Raw genomic sequence first — 22408 nt, 5'->3', positions numbered from 1 at the left:
TCTTTGGGTGATTAGCTGTGTGGCTTTGCACCAAACATATTTTTTTTGGGATTAAGGCCAAGAAGTTTACCTTGATCTCATCAGACCATAAGGCATTTTCCCACATGGTGTGAGACTGGGAGATTGAATGTGTCTTCTTGCAAAATGTTTACGAGTTTGGTTGTTCTTTTTTTATTCAATTCAATTCAATTTATTTTTATATAGCGCCTTTCACAACAAGGTTGCCCCAAAGCGCTTTTCAATACAATTGACGATACATTTTGTCAAGACAGAACAGAAGACCAGAAGACAATGGGGGAGAGGAACCAAAAACCTCCTTAGTAAGGAGAAAAAAACCTCTAAGGTCAACTGGTTGCCCAACCCCTTTGGGCATTATATTATATACATTATATTATTTTAAAAAAAGGAAACAATGAAGGTATTAATCCAATCCATCCATCATGTCTTCTGTGTTAGTACTCCATGGAGATCTCCTAAATGATAGCTACTGTATATCCACAATGTCCCTCTTGGATCCATGGCAGTGATAATAATAATAATAATTGCTTACACATAGCGCTTTTCTGGACACTCCACTCAAAGCGCTTTACAGGTAACGGGGACTCCCCTCCACCCCCACCAATGTGCAGCATCCACCTGGATGATGAGACGGCAGCCACAGTGCGCCTGAATGCTCACCACACATCAGCTGATGCAGTGATGCAGCATCCAACTCAGATGGTACCCAGCCCGGGCACCATCCGGACATGTGGGGAGGAGAATAGGATAGTTTGGTTAGAACAGATGTATCTACCTGGTGGGCCGACATAGAGACACACAATGGCATGTACAGCAGCACCAGCAGCCATGGATGCAGCAGGATATAAAGTAAGGTGTGAGTAGGCTAGGCTGGAGCAATAGGTCTTCAGTAATAGGTCTTCAGTCTGGATTTAATAACTGAGATTGAATCGGCATCTGGGGTGGGAGACTGTTCCATAAACTAGCGGCACTGTAACTAAAGGCTTTACCGCCAACTGTTATTTAGGAGAATAACTTTTATGGGAAATGACTTTTGTCTTGCCACCCTACCCCACAGCTAAGACTTTTGGAGAATATGTGAAATGGTTGTAATATGTAGGGATAAATACATATCCCTGATCTTTGCAATGTCTTGGTGGTGCCATATTTCCTCCACTTCTTAATGATGGTCTCCACTTCCATTATATATGTAATGCCTTCGAGATTATTTTATATATCCCTCTCCTGATCTGTGCCTTTCCAACAATAAGATCCTGTAGATCTGTTAGTGTCTTGTGGACCATGGTTATCTCTGCACTATGCAATCAAGAAGCCTTCAGGGAAGTCATACAGGAATAGATTTTATTTAGGTCTAATCAGAATTAATTCAGTTCATGTCAGGTAAACACAAATTACCTTTGTACATGATTTGGAATGGGATTGGTTAAATCTGAATATAGTTACAACCTCCTTTATAAAGGGTATGCAAATGTATGTATTTTTTTCCTAAGAATTGTTCACTGAAATATTGTTGGTTACAAGATCTTAAGTGTGAAACAGGTCTGACATGATTTGCCTTGAGTTCAGCCTTTACATTAACAAAAAAATTCAATTAACAAGGGTGTGTAGACTTTTGATATCCACTGTAGTACAGATACAAATTGGATAATGAGAACTACAAGAAACACACCAACATGGAGCCTTTTTTAATGTTTTTGGGTACAGTCACTATCCATGGACATGTACCTCCTGGAGAATGATATTGTTCATATAAGCCCCAAATATCAAGATCCTGTACAGCTCTTTACATAGAACAACCATACCCGAGGACCCTGAATTTGAAAATTTTGAGCATTTTTAATTTATATACTGTATATACAGTAGTTATACATAATATACACACTAGTTTTTTTAATCATATATTACAATATTGAGTTTCTGTATTCTTGGTGATTAAGTGGAGAGTACTGACCGTAACAATGGTTATCTCTGCTGCCTGAAGTGTTCACAACAGCCACACAATATCCCCAGTAGGTTTCAATACATCTGTGCCAGTTCTTAGTGATAAGAGGGAAAGAGCCTCTCTTAAGAACCAGTTACTTCTATTGTCCATTTTGCTCAAGCTGCTTGTCTTGTGGTATCATAACATCTGTGGCTCTGGAACAGGAAAACTTTATTTTTGCTTTACCAAATTTTTAAAGACCAAATTAAATTATACACTTATTATACACATTCATTGTGTTTTTACTGCTATGAAGGAATTATGTTTTTTATAGAATTTAAACAAAGCTTCGACCACATGTTTAATTTCCATTAAAAAAATGAGAATCTGGCTGGGAAAAGCTTCTGGACAGAAATCAGAACACACATTTTAATTGGAATTTGTTCCTATTTGTCTCCCATCAAAAATGAGAAATAAACATTTAGAACATGAAGGTTGATATTTTATTTAAATAATGCAATACTTTATTTTACATCAACTCAATCAATTCTTAAATAGGAAACACACAAAAAAGCAGTGCCGGTAAAACAATTTGGTAAAAATAGATTCTAACTCTCTAGAACCCAATACCAGAAGAAAAAAAATACAACAAAAAGAGGGTTCAAAGCTTTATTTTCCTTAATTACCATCAGTAATATACCAAGCCCTCATGCTTTGGAGCATTCAGCAGAGGAGCACGCTTATTGTAAGAAGTAGTGATACTACTGCCACCAGAAGTGGGTCTGAATGTGAGCAGTGCTCTCCTTAGAAATCTAGCTAAGGAAGCAGGTGAATGGTCTCTTTCCCAAATAACCTATTACACGGAGCTACATTAACTCCTCCAGTCATTGGCATTAATTACACATACTAGTACAATTTCTTTCATTTCTTCAATAACATAATTGGAAACCTAGTACAATGTACTGTATATATTTGTGAACCTATTCATCTCAGAACCACAGAAAGATAAATTTAAAAAAAGGTGATATATTAGTGGGGCAAATACCTGTGTTGCCATTCTCAGCCAAGGCATCAGGAGTTCTTATATTTGTAAGATTCTATTCTATTTCTAACAACTTGTAGCAATTCGTTGAGAGGCTATGTCTGTTCAGTGTAACGGCTTGTTCAGTTTGTTCTCACTAAGACTAACTCACTAATGACTAATGGCAGAATTGTGATTATACTTATTATTTTTCTGTATATACAGTATGATTCACAGGTGATTTAAGATTGGAAACTTTCTTTCACAAAACTATTACTTTCACTGACATACATGAGCTGAAACTCCCCTTTGGAGAATTTTGACAAACTATGCAGAAATTGCTATTCATTTGCAGACCATCAAATAACCATTAACCCAAAAACCAGGTCTTATGAATAATGGATGCCAGAACATCACACCTTTTCAAGAGTTTGGCCAATCAACAGAGATACAGTAAGACTAACAGATCATGTGTAATTAAAGAATAGCCCCTGCAAAGAAAAGCATCACAATTAAAGAATTCCTTTCAGTGTCTGTACCTAAAAGGAGCATCCTATATCTTGCCACACCGGAATATTGATCACATTCCTAAAACAACAGATGCATGTCTGAGCTGTCTGAGGAAAGATTAAACCTCTGGTATTAACCACAGCCTGCCAGTGTTGTGTATGTTCCTTGAAAAAAACATCAAAATGTAGATCCTTCAAAGTGTATTTGCATCCTTTTAGCTAGTGTATGATATACATTTACTGTATGCATGTGCGCGCATTTGTAGATCAGTGGGAAATTCCACATTGACTGTGGTTAGTCTATGTGGAAAAAAAAGCAAATATAAATCACTACAAAATTTAGTTTTGAACTGGAAACTGAAATAATGTCCTACGGCCACATTTATTAAATAGTACTTGCTTTGCATTTTCGGGCACATCTGGAAAATGTACATATCCCACTCATGACCTCTCTTGTCTTGAACAGTAATAAACACTAAGAGCTCTTACTCAGCTTAACCACAGAAACTCTTTCAATAAACATAATCTTCAATAACCATATTATAATGTGCAGCTGTCTGAAACTTGCATAAATACGTAGGTTAATTTTCAAGTTTTTTCCAGTGCCAGACTTACTTCACTTTTTAAAATTTTAGGAAATGTATTTTCTAAAAGTACTGTATGTTGAAAAACAACCAAAGAAGTGATAAGCTTTGAAAATTTCTGAAAGTGCATGCTGACATACTGCAATCATCAAGTTTAAGCACTGAATATTTGGTTTCTCAAATATCCAACTTTCTCAAAACAAAGAAAAGGAGACTTTGGCATATGTTCTAGAATGTCAAAAAGTTAGAATGAGCAGTCATCTTTATCTATAACACTGGAGGACAATTAGCTTTGAGTACCAGAATTAACAGCATATCTAACATTTTACTGCAGTAATCCAATCCAATGCAGTAAAAGCATTTTAAAATCATTCAATGCTTCATTTTCAAAGAACCAAAAGTGAAATATCAGAAGCACAATTTAATGTGTTTTACATCACAACTTGGAATGTGTCTTACAACTGATGCATTAAGTAATGTTTCATTAATTTAATATGTGGAAAAAATGGTATGGTTGTTGCCCAGTCTGTTCTAAAAAGCAATGAATTCACCATAGCAAACCATAACATATACTGTAGAGAATATTTGAAAAACTACAGGTAATCACTGGTTAAAATGATGATTCATTAAACTAAATGCATGCGAAAACTAACATGAAATGTGATCTTGGAACAGGTGATCCCGATACGTGTTAAGATCAAACGTCTTTGATAAAGCCTCAGATTAATACTGCTGATACTGCTGAGAAAGGCTGAAAAGGGGCCTCTAGCTTTGAAATACACTCTTCAATGGCACTGGTTTGATTAAAATTAAACTTGGGGCAAGCCTTAATTGTATAAAAGCATACAAATGATTTTGGCAAAGTGAAAGAAACTGTTCTTAAGCCTCTAGAAACCCAGAAATAATCATTTTAGACTACAATTATAAGAGGTATAGAAGGTGGCACCTTCCTCCCGAATTCCCTATCCTCTAACTCATATGGTCAATCTCATGGATGTTGTGACCTTTTAAGAAACGGATAACCCACATGGCACAGGAACCTTAAAAAAACTGCATGTGCCAGTGGTGGGTCTTATCAGATTTGATGTGCTGTTATGTACAACATTGTCATTATTTAAATTAACATACTATATTACAAAAAACAGAACACAATGCATTCTTAGCATTTCAGTACTCTCTCAGAGGACATATAGTACCTCAAGGTGACAGCACTGTCATTTCATGTCAGTGTAACTCACCCAAAATAATGACAAGCAACACCTTCAACAGTTTCAATGAAGTCTCCACAAATTTTTTTTGCAAAAAGTGGGTTTTTAGCATCTTCAATAGGTTTAGGGCCTGAAGCACTTTCATGTTGTATATTTTAACCTAAAGCACAGAGTACCTAGTCTTTCATAATAGGAGTCTGACTGTGATTGGAAGAGAAGTCCTAAAAAACATAATTAACAATGTTGAAAGCATTCTGAAAAACAAATTTAGAAAAATAAACTCAGAACTGAAAAAATCATATTAAAGAACATCCATGAAAATCATTTTGGGAATCATCAGGAACTGATCAAGGAAACAAAAAGTTATTTTAAACCGTAAACCAATATTTTCCCTTTTTAGAAAATGGTGGATAATTATAGAAGCATTCAGTCAGAGCTGTTCTGATGAACTTAGTTCAGGCAGGAGTTTGGTATCAAGGAAGGCATCACACCTTCAACAGGTCTTCATCACTGTCATCATGGAAGGAGGTAAGGTTCTCTGCTCTCTTCCTTTGTGTCTTCCCTTTGCATTTAGGCCGGGTTTTTTTCTCTCCAAGAAATTCCACTAGGTCATCATCGCTCTCCTGCTCTAGCAAAGGCCTTTTTGGGCTAGCCTTGCCATTTTGCCACTCAAGACTTGGCTGGCTAGACTGGATGCGCACTCCTGGAACTGTCAGCACCTCATCCTCACTGTCCTGCTCATCAAGAGGGAATGCATTGAAGGCATCTGCATTGACAGGCTTAGTGGTGATGTGCCCATTCTCCTGGCACTCCTTTGCTACTCGAGACAATGAGTCGGGTGTGGCAACTTCTTCCATCAGCCACTCAGTTTCATCCTCTGCCCCATCTTCTTCTGTACTTATCTGTCAAGAGAAAATCGAGCAGAGTAAGACACCTACAATCTTAGGTCAACAAATTATCCAGATTTATCCCTCCTACCAAATGTCCTCTTTGGGAACAAACACTTAAAGTCACAAACTTTCCTTTTTTTTCTAAAGAATTTAACTTAAAAATATTAAGTATACAAGAAAATGACACTAACAGCACCATTTGTTTTTTATATTTCTTAAACATACTTAGTAAACTTTTCAAAAGTATCCTCTACCTTTGAATATTTATAGGAAATATTCCCTCCTCTTCTGCAGCACCCAGTCACCTTCTGCAGAACCAGTTCCCTACGGAAAATTAAACTTATTACAGACACAAAATACTTTTCATATTTCTCCAATAAAGCATAGGATGAAATAACAAGAACACAAAATTAATCAGGACATTAATAAGTCCTGAATTAAAACCCAATCTAAAAATATTTAAAAACAACATCACAGTATCTACAGCCAAACACAAAGCCCCCTAACCTTATTAATGCTTTAAATTAGCTGCACTGAGCCTGTGGCAAAATACCTTTAGGTGTAAGATAAATTAGCTATATTGAATATATAGCTGGAATAATTTTTTTAAAGTGCTTTGAAAGATACAGACAGGGTAAAATAATAACTAAGAAAAGAACCTACTAACGATTTTAGCAAAACAAACTGACGTATACAGCTAACACAAAAGAGAGGACCACTCAGTATAAATTATATTCTTCGAGACTAGAGTGAGACATACATGACCCATACTTATTGCTGCACAGACGTATTAGAATGGAGTGCTGGTCTGCCTGTGCACTGAGACTTTAACCAGTTCCAGGATCCATGCAAACAATACCAGTGTGCACACTGCAATTCATGGTGAAACAATCCAATAAAGCTTCTTTTGTTCTAAGAAGTGGATCATTATTAAAAAATCACTATAAAATAGCCAAGCTTGGTCTAAGGGATGGTTACAGAATTCATTCTGCTAGATCAAAGGGCACATGCACATGACTACAAACGTTACGGTACACTAACTAATACCTGAATTGCACTCCATGTTCTCTGCTGTCTTACCTCCTTTCCCGTTTGTATAGTAGCAGGATGAGGAGACAAGCTGTGAGCACTACCAACAGCACACTCAGCACAGCTCCCACTGCCTGACTTCTTCCAGACAGACCTATAAGCCCACTGTCACTCTTGTCATTTTTGCCACTATCCATCACAGCACTGTGAGAAAGGTTCAAGAAAATAATTACAAACTCCATACCAAAATAGATCTACCAAAGCAGATCATTTTGGAAAAAAATCTTCTTTGATAACAAAAGGAAAAGTGTGCCTTGAATCACAGGCTGAAGGTGTACATGATAATATTCTGCATAGAGAACAGCAGTATTGATGCAAATTAAGAAGCATGTCCAAATACAGTTTTCTATTAAGCTCCTTCTTACACCTTCTTCTTGACATTCATAAAACTTCCTCACTTTGCTCCCTTGTTGTTTTGTTTTTAAAAACTGATTAAAATGTTTTTGAAAAATAAATATGCCTAGATATTAACATACCACCTAACAGATGAGGATATTTGATAGGTCAGAGTTAGAAAAGGGGAAAAGTCTTACAGCACTCTATTCCAGAACACTTCAGTAAACACTGATATACTTTATATATTTCTTAAATTATTGCCATGTTCTACGCATTAGCAAACACTGAAGTATAAAGCTCAAAAGAACTCTGTTAATCATCTAATGTTACAATTCATTTAAAACAATAAATAGATTAATAAACTATGGTCCATGTATACTTTTTGAATTGTATCATTGGTTAAACCAAAAACACGTTAAGGTTAGATCCTGGGTTAGAATTTGGCACATGTTAAAATTAGGTTGTTAGTGGAGGGTGGGGGGAGAAAAAAAACTTTGTAGGGCCAGTAATATCTACGCTCACTACATAGTATAAATTTGCCAACGATTACAGGACAATTGCTTTACAAGTTACAGCCCAAATTAACCAGATGACAGAAATACATTTGAGTATAAACAGGCAATTATTCAAATAAGAAAATATAGATTTTGAGTAACAGTTTAACTTAATTTTGTTGTGATATGGTATTTGAAACTGTTCATTAAGTTTTGATTTTGGTTTGTCTTTCATTTTCATTTGCAAGACAGGAGGACCCAAAAGCAAAAAAGCAGGATCCGTTCCCTGATCAGTGTTGGTTTCCCAAGTGAGTTTAGAGAGAAAGGGTGTTACTCTCTAAAAAGGGGTACATCAGTATTTGTTATCTGCTTTGAACGTTAAGAGTTTCTTTGAGATTGAAGACTCAATTGAGAACAGCACCTCATTTATAATAACAATATAAAGAGAAAACCACTTCAGGAAGTTGAAGAGATGGAGCCAGAAATGAACTGCTTGAAATGCAAAGCTTACAATTACACACAGAAAAATACTGTTCTTGCGGAGACAAAAGATGTTTAATTCAGAGCCTAATCAATGATTTCTTCGTGCTCAACAGCCCAATTAAACTTCTAACCATTTATTATAGTCCCCAGAGCAACCTAGTGAGAAATACCTAGGCTTTCAAGCCATTAAGCGTGGGAAGGGAAAAAGCTCTATTTTAATGTTGCCTCTCCACACATGGAACGATGGGAGGCCAGATGCACGTAATGGTATTTTGTCAATGCTCACTGCTTCTGTCATGTGGCATGTGTAGAGGGATATATTAATCAAGCATAATATTTTTTCAAAACAAAATTATTTCTAGTTATCCTCACTGTAATTCTGATTTCTTAATACCCATTTGAATTACTCAGAATTGTTGGACATTTTAAAAATTTGTAAAGTTTCAATAAATGAAGTTTCAATTTATTGCCATAAATTCACACAGAAATCACAACTTAATAAGTTAACGGGGGAGAAATAGATTTTTTGTTCATATACATTTCTTCCATAGGCTGATGCACTTCAAGAATAGTCCCTTTTGCAAGGCCACTCATATGCAACACTTTGAGATACTTATCCTGAACTTTGGCCAATCTAATATAGTACTGACCATATATTATGAGTAAAAGTAGAGTTCATAAGAACAGACGTATCTTATTCTTTTATTTAGCTTTGAGACAGGAATGAAAAGGTTTAAATGCATTTTTTGTAACAGACTAATGTGTAGAGACCTCTGTAACTTACACAAGATCACACACAACAGATGTGTGCCAATGAAAGAGGTACTGACAGTCGTCTGCTTCTAGGAGAAATTCTGGGATCCCTTCACCTGCTGATGGGTTACACTGGAAGATAATGGTGGAGGACACATTTTTGGATTTATCCCGGCCACAGAGAGAATCTGAGGGGATCACCACATCTAAGTTTCCATCTAGAAAAGCAAATAATTTTTACTTTAGTGTTTATTGATTATTTTTTTTTATTTACACACTTTTCAGTTTTATCTACAAATTTAATCTAAAACCTTGCATTTTGTGAAATGTGAAAGAGCTAAGCTGTTTATGAGTTTGATGTTGACATTACATTGACTGTTGAGTATAATTAAAAAGGGCATACGCTTATATTTTAATCCAGTTTACATTTATCTCTCAAAACTGGACTGTTCAAGTTTATTTTACATCAGGCCATGTTCATGTGTCAATTTGCTGTTTTTCCATTTAGTGACCTACTGGCATCCGTAAGTAAAATTAACAATAAAGTAAAGTGATTATTACCAGCTGTGACAACCATAGTTTTCATTTACACAGTTCACTTTTCCACAAAATTCCAAATGCTGGATTTACTGTAATTACTACCTTTAAAATGAATATGCCTAATTTAATAAAATATGTTTGGGTTTACCTTTAACATAGTATTTGGCTGAGCTGGAGTGTCCAATTTTCCTTTTGTATTCTCCACTGACCTTTACTTGGCAAATATTGGCTCCTAAACAACCAGAGGATGTGTCTGTAATCCCAGACAGCTGGATATTATAGATGTACTTATCTCCATTTGATCTTATGTCTCCATATGCTGTGTGCATCCTGGTGAACAAAAACATTTTCAGAATACTGTAATTAAAACATGTTCAAAATAATTTCTGTAATTGTTGCCAAGCAATGCATTTTCTGTAGGTGCGAACAACATACAGTACATGAAAATATATACAGTATGAGATTTTATATACTTCTGATTATGTATGATACACATGTACTCTATTGTATATATAATGGTATTTTTTAAATTGATCAAGGTTAATTTTGTTCTAGTAACATAACTGTAAGAATTACAGAGGATGGTCAAAATCCTGATTTCGACAGTGTATGTCATTTTTTATCTTTTTGTTTAGGAATGTAAATTGTATAATAAATAATAAGTGGAATATTCAAAGTCAAGGAAAATCTGAAGTAATTAGAGAGAGAGAGAAAGAGAGAGAGAGAGAGAGACTTACTTTCACCTTAGAAACATTATCTGCATTTGGTCTCTTTTTGATTAATACTGCTGTAGAAATCCTGATTTGTTCCTTACTGACTAGATTACTGTAATAGCCTTAGAAGGTCTCCCTTCTTCTACTTACACAAACTTCAGATGGTCCAAAATTCTGTTAAACTTTTAATGTGTTCAAGGTTCCACGACCATATCACCTCAATTCTGGCATCTTCACTGGCTACCCATTACCCAGTTCATTCAATTAAATTTTTTAATTGTTAACAATTGAAGTCCTACACACCAAATCCCCGCAATTCATAGCACATCTCATTACTGCCTATGTACCCAATAGGGTTTTACACTCTGCTGAGGCACTCCTTCTAGCAGTACTTTCTTATAGATACAAGCAACTCTGGCCACGTACTTTCAGACACCGTGCTCCATTACTCTGGAATTCACTATGCCAGTCTGAGAAATCCATATTTTTCCCTCACTCTTTATTTCGATTCAATGTTATTTTTATAATTTTTTGTTAGTGGTGACTTTTTTTTTGTTTTACCCTGTATATTGCCACAAACACGGTTAGTGTACATGAGCATAGAAAAATCCTTGTAAATAAACATTGGATGTGGAAGGTATTGACCCCTTTTAGACCTCTACCACATTTTGCCATGTTATCTCCTCAAATTCAAAACAATTTGAATAGGGTAGTTTTGTACGATTAACAAAAGATACTTAAAATTTTGATGGGACAATCATTTTTATTGTACACAAAAAAAAAAATAGAAAACTCATCAGAATAAGTATTCACCCCTCTAAGACTTTAAGAATTTAATACTTAGTTTCTCCCCCTTTTGCAGGATGATTTAACCAGCTTTTCACATCTTGTGGGTTTAATTTTCACTCACTCTTCCTTGCAAAATTGCTCCAGCTGTTGCAGGTTACTGAGGGAGCGGTGGTGTACAGTGATCGTCACACCACAGATTTACAGATTTTAATGGGATTTAACTCTGGACTTAGATTGGGCCACTTATGCACTTCCACCTTCTTCAGTTTAAACTACTCAAGGATTGCTTTGGCTTTGTGTTTGTGGTCACTCTCCTGTTGAAATCTGAATTTCCATCCCAGTTGCAGATCTTTTGCAGACTGTTCTTAGTTGTGTTCCAGGATCTGCATGTTTTATATTTTGCCCTCTATTTTGACAAGCCAACAAGTTCTTGCTGATGAAAAGGAACTCTACAATATTACGCTGCCAAACCAAACCTTCTGGGAATGGTGTTTTGTGAGTGATGAGCAGTGTTCTTCTTTCACAAGACAAAACGCTTAGCATTAAGGGCAAATAACTCAATTTTTCTCTCACCAGACTACATTTTTTTTCAGTATTTTTTCCTATGTATCTTTTTGCATATTTAAGGAGGGACTTTATATAAGCTTTTTTCAATTATGGCTTCCGCTTCACCACTCTACCACACAGCCCAGATTTACAGAGTACCTGAGGTATTGTTGACTCACTCATAGTTTCTACCATCTCAATAATGAGACATCATAGGTTTTTGAGGGTTTTCGACCTGTTGACTGATTCTCTGAAAAACGTCCTTCTTACCCACCTGCTGAGTTTTGGAGCATGACCTGGTCGTTGAAGATTCTGAGTTTTAGATGCCCTCCACTTCCTGATAATTGATTTAACAGTGCTCCCTGGGATAACCAGTACCATTGAAATCCTTTCATATCCCTCACCTGACTTGTCTGTCCATAACTGTACAATGTCTATGTAACTGTCCAGAACTTTACAATGTGGTGGCAACTCACACAGACAGGTGTATTTAGATGTACAAAGAAAGATGTGGTTCAATCTGAATGGTTAACCACTTTAGCTGCACACAAAGGGATTCCAATCAGCATATTGTGCAAATTCTGAAGGCAACTGGTGAAGGCAGAGCTTATTATTGCTAAGGTGGTAAATACTTTTCTAGGGTTTTTCTTTTGAACTAATTTATGTTTTTAGCGCCAAACTTTAAAACACATTGATATTAGAAAGGATACTATATGGATCAAAAGGGACAAAAATACTTAAGTCTATCGAGTTTCGCGGTTGTAACACAACAAAATTTGGGAAAATACAATGGGAGCTAACACTTTCTACGCCCACTGTACAAGACAAACTATATAAAAATTTCATATTGAAATATGTTTCAATATGCTTATGCTTATTATATTTTACCCCCACTGTATTAAGAAAAAACATCACTTTACACATGATATGTGCAATGCCTATGGAAAGTCTACACCCCTTTCGAAATATTCACTTTTTGTTGCCTTATAACTTGGATTTAAAATGCATTAACCTGATCCTGCTACCACCCTGCTTCACAGTAAGGATGCTGTTCTTTGGATGATGTGCTGTGTTGTGTTTGGACCAATGTGCCAAAATTGACAATATGTAATTGATAAGGCCAAACGTTTTCATTTTAACTTATTAAGACCACAGAACTTTTTGCCACATGGCTACAGGCTTTCTTGACTGATGGCTCCTTCCTTCTTCTATTGTTGCCTTACATATATTATGACCACCTTAACTAATTTTAAAAATCACTTTGTTTTAGAGGATGTTTCTGATCAGGGATGAGCGCTAAAAGCAAAAACAAGTCGAGCAAAATACAAAAAACACCTTAAAGAAATCATGCTATCCTATCAAAGAAAGCTGAATCCGGGATGGAAGTTTACCTTTCAGCAAGACAAAGACACAAAACATGCAGCAAAATCTACACCAGAGTGGCTAAGGATCAAAACAATAAAAATCCTTGAGTCAGTCACAGCACTGACATACATCCACTCTAAATCATGCCACAAATTTTAAAGATGGCTGTCCATTGAGGTTTCCCAAGGAACGTGATACCAGTTTGTAAAGAAGAACTGTCAAATACGGCAAATCGGAGTCTGCAAAGTTGGTAGAACTCACAGTTTAACTGTTTCTGCCAAGTGGGGTGGAAACCTATGTAATTATGTTTCATATTGTATTTTTAATATATCATTATATTAAAGTTGTGGAGTACAAGAGAAGAAAAAATAAGTTTAAAAACAAGAAATTCTGGGGCACTGACACAACGACACAACAAATAAATACATTCAAAGGGGTGTAGTATTTCTATATGTACTCTACCATCATTTTGCCCAATCTCCCTATTGTAAGTGAAAGCTGTATGTTACAGATTCAATGAAATTGCCTTACAGAAGCTACAAAGCTAAAATAAAACATGTATTGCTATGATGGCTCTCTCAACCACATGACCACATGTTGCTTACATGTTCTGAAAGTAATTCTGTTCAGCATCAGAAAGACCTAACAGAGTTGTCCCTACAACTATGTTTCATCTCAGAGCTTAGTAAGCCACAGCAATGCGTTCTGCATCACGTCTAAGAAAGTTCTTATAAACCTCAAATGCACAGAGCATAAACAGCACACAGCCATTTGTGCTCTGCAGCTTAGGGAATCTCAGCCGTAGAGAACCTCAAGAACAATTCAAGCAACTGTATTAAATGATTTATACTTGCATCTATATACAGCATTAAACCCAGGCAAGGTTTTTGGAATCAATGACTCTTTTGTGTAAATTAAATTCTCATGAACTTAATCTGACCTGCTTGAGGAAATTATGCTTTACTGGAATGCAATACTGCAATTCTGCTTAATGTGGCACACAGTATAAAAAAACAACAACTCTTTTCATAATTCCATAATTAAACAAAGGAAAGACTAACAGACCCACCAAATCTGTACTTTGGTTTAAGTTAATTCACCCAGGTCAACCGTGTTGTGTTTTTCTTAATCAGAAGAAAAAGTAAGAAACGTCATTTCATCAAGGACAATGTTTAATCAATACAGTAGTATAAATCTATCATCCACTACTTGTAGCATGTTTCCAAAGACATCACCTGATGTTAGCTTCGCAGTTTGTGATAAAAGATTATTTCAGTTTGGATTTCAAGTCTACAATAACAATTTTACATATTTTACTTCAAAAACTTGTTTGCAGCAAAATATTCAGTAAAATCCATACAGATGGAATGATACAGTTATATAGAGGATGACGTTTGGTGACAGACTCTTGGAGGGCTCTATTGGTGATCTACAGAACTATTGGGTGTGCTGGACACTGTGTATAGTGCCTTACCTGAAGTAAATAGCCCCCAGGCTGAAGCTGGCCCCTGTGTCTGGGATTGTGATGGTGCCATTTATCATCTGTACTTCCTGCTGGGTCATGACACAGGCAGCTCGGGTTTCCCAATGTAGCCAGAATTCGCAGTTCTTCTCATCCAGACTGCCAACGGGGACAGCAAAGATATTTAATATGACAATTGTGATTGGGACAATTTACAGAATCTTCTCTTGAAACTGGGAGAACCATTTAAACTTCATAAAAATATTTTTTAATAGTAATATTTTAATTGTAATCTTAAAATGTTACCAATTAATCTTTTTCACGGACAATGCACCTAGCATGCTATCAGATTGTGTCCAGTGCAGTACTAACATACTTCTGTGAATGATGAGGTTCCCGTAATAATAAAATACAGAATCTTTTAGGGATATTTACACTGTGAATGGGTCCCTCAATCCAGACAAATAATTACATTAGAAATGTGTCCATTTAGCCAAATCTTGGTCCCACCATATTTATGAAATGAGAGTAAAATAATGCATTAATTCTGCTAAATGAACATTGATCTACTGTAAACTCAAGTAAGGTATGCTTTTTATTTTTAAGCAGATTTGATATAAACAACCAAAATATGCAAATGCACAATGTGGAGGCAACCAAGACATTTTGATGCCAAGATGTGTATTTATTAAAAACATCCTGTAAACAACTGACACATCATTGAGAATGAGGTCAACAAAATAATACTTGCCATATGTCCTTAGCTGAAAAGGTGAAATATTGCTTTAGATTTAGAACAAGCATTAACTAATTTGTATACCACTGCTGTAGTGTATCATCAATATAGACAATATGGCATGGAATCGCTCTCAAATTTATACATTTTATAATTTACAAAGGTGTTGTCATGTTGACATGACAATGTGGTAAAATTTGTCAGGTCAAGCTGGTAATTTGTCAAATAAGTAGGATGTGTTAAACATTACAATCACCTGCACTCCACAGTAATATGCGTCTCTTACCCCCGTAAGGTGGAAAGACAGAAATGGATAATATAATCATCTCAAAATAATTTAAGAAATAAAAAATGGCAATGCTCAACAACATGGTTTCCCACTTATTGACCCCACATCCTGTGTTAAAACAAGACTGAAGTGTTACAGAGACTATGCTGGCACAAAAAAATGGAATGTTCAAGTAAAACCACCTCAATATGTCTCTACTTCAATTTAAATTGATCTTCCATAATAAAATTATGAACTTTTCTTAAGTTGTATTTAGGCAGTCCAAAAGACCCAAGTCTAACCTCCACATTAATCACACAAAGTATTCAATTACACTGTAATGTACTACATTAGTCAAAATAGTTTTGCCTATAAAAAGTTTTTCCTTTTTTTTCATTTCCGGTCGAGAGGGAACGCTGGCGCATTTGGCTGCCGCTCCTCTCACCAGTTTTTCATTTCTATCTACTTACTTATGTTTTTTTTTCCTTTTTCTCCTCGATTACACAGATTTTTCTAATTTATCTATTTTCATCCGCTTCACGCTATCCGCTCCATGTTACAAATTCAAAAATGCGACTTCCACTGCATTGTGAACTTACTCAACTGAAGACTTTCACCTCTTGCTACCGCCCTCTCTGGATTTCCTTCCCGTCTCGCTTCATCGATCATGTCTCTGAGGTACACTGCACTGCAACTTCAACTAAAACAAAGCTACTTCCTGGTCAAAGACAGGACCGCACTCATCTGGACCGCACTCCGCTTCCCCCTGCATCCCCGAGACTGGCCAGATCAGCGCTACTCAACACCCGCTCCGTTAACAGCAAGGCTCTTCTTTTATGTGACATTATCAAAGAAAAACAACTGGACCTTCTGTGCTTAACCGAAACATGGCACAAACAAAACGATGGACTCCTGTTCAACCAACTAGTTCCTCCTGGATATGGTTTCTTTGACCTTCCGCATCTTTCAGGCAGAGGCGGGGGCATCATTGTTATTTACAACCTTTTTTACAGTCTAAGTCCTATTACTATACCTCCTCCCTCTTCTTTTGAGTGTCTTGTTTTAAATGTTTCTATCCCCCAATCTACTATTATTGCCACAGTTTACAGACCACCCAAACCCAGTGGAGTCTTCTTAGGTGAGTTTGGTGATTTTCTCTCATTCTTATCCCTTAAATTTAAAAGGATCCTTATTCTAGGGGACTTTAATATACACATTGATTCAACCTCTTCCAATCTGGCTAAAGACTTCCTTTCTCTTTTGGGATGCTTTGACCTTACTCAGTTTGTTTGTACCCCTACACATAAAGGACACACCTTAGATCTAATTATTGCAAATGACTCCTTTGTCTCCCACTGCTCCCCCCTTGATCTAGGCCTCTCTGACCACTCAGCCATTCTCTTCAATCTGGAATTACCTGTTTCTAACACTTCCCCCTCACGCTCTGTAAATTTCCGCAACTGGTGATCAATTGATCACCCAAGGTTTGCAAATTCTGTTCTGTCCTCCTTATTCTGTTTCTCTTCCTCTGACCCTCTAGAGGACAAAATACAGTTACTTGACAATGCTCTTTTATCTACCCTCGACACCTTTGCTCCTTTAAAAACTCGAACCATCTCCTTCTCTCGCCCTGCCCCCTGGTACAATGACCATCTGCGTTTCATGAAGGCAGCCTCTCGCAAACTTGAGCGTAGGTGGCGTCTTTCCGCCCTAAATGTACATGATCAGGCCTGGAGAGATTACTTATCTGATTATAAGGTTACTATAGAGTCTGCTAGATCCACCTACTTCTCTCACATCATTGAAAATCACCAAAACAATCCCAGACATCTTTTCTCCACCATCAACAGACTGCTCAAGCCAAACTGCCCTACCACATTACCTGCCTCATCACAACTTTGCAACACATTCTTAGATTTCTTTAGTTCTAAGATTGACAACATCCGGCATCACATTCTCTCCACTACGGATATAATTTCCACACCTCCTCCCTCCTCATCCAACTTCTCTGGTTCCCGTCTCTCCAGCTTCTCTCTTCTTGACTCAGCATCCCTAAACAAACTAGTTACGCGCATGAAACCCACCACATCTATTTTAGATTCCATTCCCAACACTTTATTCCAGTCCTGTTTCTCTTCTCTCTGTCCCATTGTCCTCAATATAATACATGAATCCTTGAGCACCGGCATTGTACCAATGGTCCTCAAAACTGCTGCTATTACCCCAGTGCCAAAGAAGCCTAACATGGCTCTCGACAATCTTAACAACTTTCGCCCCATCTCCAACTTACCCTTTCTCTCTAAAATTCTAGAACGTGCTGTCACACTTCAGTTACATAACCACCTCTTGACAAACAACCTTTTCGAACCCCTCCAATCTGGCTTCCGTCAACTTCACAGCACAGAAACCGCCCTAGTCAAAGTCACCAACGATCTCCTAATAGCTTCTGATTCTGGTTCTCTTTCCATACTCATCCTTCTTGATCTCAGTGCTGCCTTTGACACTGTTGACCATAACATCTTACTTTCTCGTCTCGAGACTGTGTTTGGAGTCTCTGACACTGCCCTCAAATGGTTTAAGTCTTACCTCACTGATCGCTGTCACTTTGTCTCTCTCAATGGGTACAGGTCTGAAATTGGTCTTGTCAAGTCTGGTGTCCCCCAGGGCTCAATACTGGGCCCCTTGCTCTTCAGCATTTACATGTTCCCACTTGGTCAGCTTTTAAGATCACATGGCCTCAGCTTTCATTTTTACGCTGACGATACTCAAATATACATCCATACCAAACCCGACACTGATGTGGCTGTCTCTATTCTATCTAATTGCATCTCTGACATAAAAATTTGGATGACTCAAAACGTCCTTCATCTTAACTGTGACAAGACTGAAGTCATGCTTATTGGTACCCCCCATCAACTTCGTAAAGCCAGTCCTGTAACCCTGTCTGTAGATGGCTCTGTACTTGAGCTTCAATCAAAATTGAAAAACCTTGGGGTTATATTCGATTCTGGCTTAACATTCAACCCACATGTACAGCATACTGTCAAAACATCTTTTTTTCACCTTAGAAATATCGCAAGACTACGCCCTATGCTATCATTAACTGAAAAAGCTGAAAAGCTGATCAACATATTTGTATTCTCTCGAATTGACTACTGCAATGCTCTACTCCCTGGGGTATCTAAATCAACTCTGAACAAGCTGCAGTATGTCCAAAATTCAGCAGCCAGAATCCTGACCAGGTCTAGTGCAAGTGATCACATTACTCCTATCCTGGAGTCCTTGCACTGGCTTCCGGTCAAATTCCGCGTAGACTTTAAAATCCTCATGCTCACCTACAAGGCTTTACATGGCTTGGCACCTCAATACCTGTCTGAACTTTTATCGCCCTACTCCCCACCTCGCAACCTCCGCTCTTCAAATTCTGCCCTCCTTACTGTCCCCCAAGCCCGTCTACATTGTATGGGTGACAGGGCCTTCTCCTGCTATGCCCCCAAGCTCTGGAACTCTTTGCCCAAGGATATTAGAGAGTCACCTTCTCTAAACTCCTTCAAATCCAGACTCAAAACCTTCTTCTTCAGAAAAGCCTTTACTTAACTGGTTCCATTCTTCACCCCTCTGCTCTTCTTAATACCATCTTCCACGGTCTCCTCTATTGTTATTGTTGTATTGTTGTAATTATAATTGTGCCCTATCTTGTGAAATTTTCTTATTTACTGTTGTAGTCTTCTTATTTATTGTTATTGTCATCCTGTAAAGCGCTTTGAGAAGCCACCTTTAAAGGCGCTAAATAAAATAAAGTTTATTATTACTATTATTATAACACTGTTAAAGACAAATTCTAATAAAGTACTGCACTTCTTAATCATATTAGCACTGTAACCATTGAATAAGGACCAGCACGATTATCTTCTGCTTCTAATCACTTAAAAAAGTACTGTATTCATTTCTTAATTTATAAATGTATGTAGCTCTTTTTTCAAAAATGAGTAAATTAAATTATTTGAGATTTATAGATCATTTGGTACACCATACATATGAACTGTAACAAAACGTTATAGTACAATACCATGTAATTCACATAGAAAAGGGAAGTCTGATATTTTAGACATACAGTATACAAATGCACACATTCATTTGAACTAGTTATTCATGCATAGGAACCATACGTGTGGTTATGCAATGTAATTATATTTTTATTTGCTTAAGCAGAACCAGCCAATATAAATATTTTAATAACCTGTCTTATCAACTGTAAATCATATTCAAAATGTTTCCTATTGATAATATTGAGTGTGCTCTAAAAACCTATTTCACAGAAAGTTTTCTTCAAACTACAAATAAAAGCTTTAATCTGCAGCTGTTCTAACATGTTACATGTGTTTAACATGGAGATGTGTAGTGCAGATACTTTATTTCAAATTAAGATGATTAATTAAATTAACTGGATCCTGTGCTATATATAAAATAACTAATGTCTGTACTCAATGTACAGAAAGAGCAAAAATATTAACTTATTTCCTTTTTAATTAGATTTTATACAATGTCAAAATTAAGAGTACAATGGTTCTGACTTATATAAATGAACATGACTACATACTGTTATGTTTCTAAAAATAAATACTAAACTAGTCACAGAATCAAAAACAAACTCACATATGTGTGTGCAGATGAACTATACTAAAATATACCTTCATAGAGTAAGTTTCCAAAATTCCAAGATTTCCATTGAAAAATGTGCTTGTACTTAACATAACTTAACATAAATTCTGCATTTTTTCAGTTGAGTTGGACTGTGCAATCTCATTAGATTTTGGATCTTTCTGATCTATTAAAGCAAAAAAATTGAGGAAACATGGCTCTGGGAAGACTAGAAATATAGGGAGAGTCAAAGACAATTGACGGAGGTAATTTAGCACTAAAGACAATCGTGTTAACAATCTACTGTATGCAGAGGCAAGAATCACCTGTTAGCAGCAACAACTGGACAATAAAAAAACGGATAAATAATAGATCAGCAAAAACAAAATCACAGAGTGCATAACAGGACAAATCCATCTGTTCCCCAGCTGCATGAGAAGGAAGTCCAATTTTTTCAACTTCTGACAGAGTCAGAAACATAGTACTACTCACCTCTGAAATGTGGGAATTCCCATTGTCTTTCCACACTCAAGCTGCACAATGGTTTTAGCTTGAATTCCATTTTCACATACCTCATCACCTCTAGAGTAGTTGATATAGATCTTCTCATCTTTGGAAAAAATAGAGGTACTTGACTATTAATCTGGATTGTAGCCAAGCACTGCAGGCTATTACGTCTTTGATATTCATTAGGAAACACAGGTTATGCAAATTCTACTTACCCTTAACACTTATCTGCTGGGTGTAGAACAGGCCCAGTGTCTGTGTTTTTTTTGTTTTGGTCTGCCGACAGACAGCAGCAGTTACAGGGCAGTCTGTAAGACCTCCGTGGATTTCCTGGCAAAAATTGATGTAGTACCTAGGAATATAAGAATAAACTGCTATTCTAGTAACTCAAGCAAGAAATATACTGTGTGAGATGTGTCTGCCACTTCTACAGCAAAGAAATAAAAAAATGTATAAATGTATGAATTGTTGAAGAATCTCAGGCTTTGTTATGCCAAAGTTAACTGTTGCTGTAACATACATACATACTGTATATATAAACATGCATAATCCTTTTTAACTGAACCTGAAAGATCTCAATACAAACCCTCACCCCATCACTATGAATAACTTACTCATTTCCACTGATAATTCTGATGTGGTTCAAATGTACCAGAGCACCTGGTTCTTATCAGCAGCATTCATTTACATGCCACTCAAGCCAGACCAGCTGAGTCATAGCAAGGACTTTGCATTTGCAGTTAAGTGCAATTTGGATTATCACATGATTACAGTACATAATGTGTCATACTGTTACATTTTCACTGGTTTTACACACATGTTCTCACAAGAAGCTGTAAAACACTACTTTATCAACAAAATGCATTAATACTAAATGTTTAAAATGTTTAATCTTTTATTTTGTGTGGCCCCACATTTTTGTGTTGACTCTGCAAGCATTTTTTCTGCAAGAATCACATACATTAGCAACACTTAACTTTTGATCAATACAACTGTAATGAGAGGAACATTTGATCCAGACCAGTATCATTAATACTGTGATTTTAAGGACTAAATGCTATTAATGAATTCTACGTGATTTAGACCTGGGATTCAACAGAGTATGTGTTCTGCTGACACTTTCTTGAAAAATTATATTATCAACATAACCCTCCATCTTGTTTGCAAACAAATTCCATCTAATAATTCTGCTTCATGTTTTTTCATTGATTTAATTAAACTCTAACAATAACATTTACAGTAGATCAGCTCAGGTCAGTGGTGAGAACAGCATGTCAACTTTTAATCTTTGCTTTGCAAAACAAATCCTCCAGACACAGGTAGGCTACATAAGATACTGCATGACAATGACACTGATACTGATCCTTTAGTAATTGAATTACTACTTTTACAGTGTCTGTTAAAGAAGATCACTGTAGTTCTTATTACAAAGACAGAATGAAAGCCACACGCTAGGCCATATAAAAGTCATGTGTGACACACAACATACAGATACAGTACACACATACCATACAGTACAAACAGTGTTTACGTTA

The 22408-nt window shown here is 36.5% G+C and overlaps 1 protein-coding gene across 1 annotated transcript in view; it reads right to left on the bottom strand.

Moving 5' to 3' along the window:
* Positions 1-2594: 2594 nt before the first annotated feature.
* igf2r (insulin-like growth factor 2 receptor) overlaps positions 2595-22408 on the bottom strand; it is a 96938-nt gene continuing 77124 nt past the window's right edge. Inside the window, exons 41-48 of the mRNA XM_015345087.2 lie at positions 21089-21225; positions 20859-20976; positions 14734-14880; positions 9995-10176; positions 9338-9524; positions 7232-7384; positions 6406-6475; positions 2595-6163 (exon numbers count right to left, since the gene is read on the bottom strand). Of these exons, the coding sequence (XP_015200573.2) occupies positions 5747-6163; positions 6406-6475; positions 7232-7384; positions 9338-9524; positions 9995-10176; positions 14734-14880; positions 20859-20976; positions 21089-21225 (1411 nt within the window). The 3' untranslated portion in view covers positions 2595-5746. The remainder of the gene's footprint in view (positions 6164-6405; positions 6476-7231; positions 7385-9337; positions 9525-9994; positions 10177-14733; positions 14881-20858; positions 20977-21088; positions 21226-22408) is intronic.

Source organism: Lepisosteus oculatus, chromosome 2 (genome assembly GCF_040954835.1).
Source record: "Lepisosteus oculatus isolate fLepOcu1 chromosome 2, fLepOcu1.hap2, whole genome shotgun sequence".
Taxonomy (NCBI): domain Eukaryota; kingdom Metazoa; phylum Chordata; class Actinopteri; order Semionotiformes; family Lepisosteidae; genus Lepisosteus; species Lepisosteus oculatus.
Note: the sequence above shows the minus strand (reverse complement) of the source record. Positions and strands in the feature narration are given on the sequence as shown.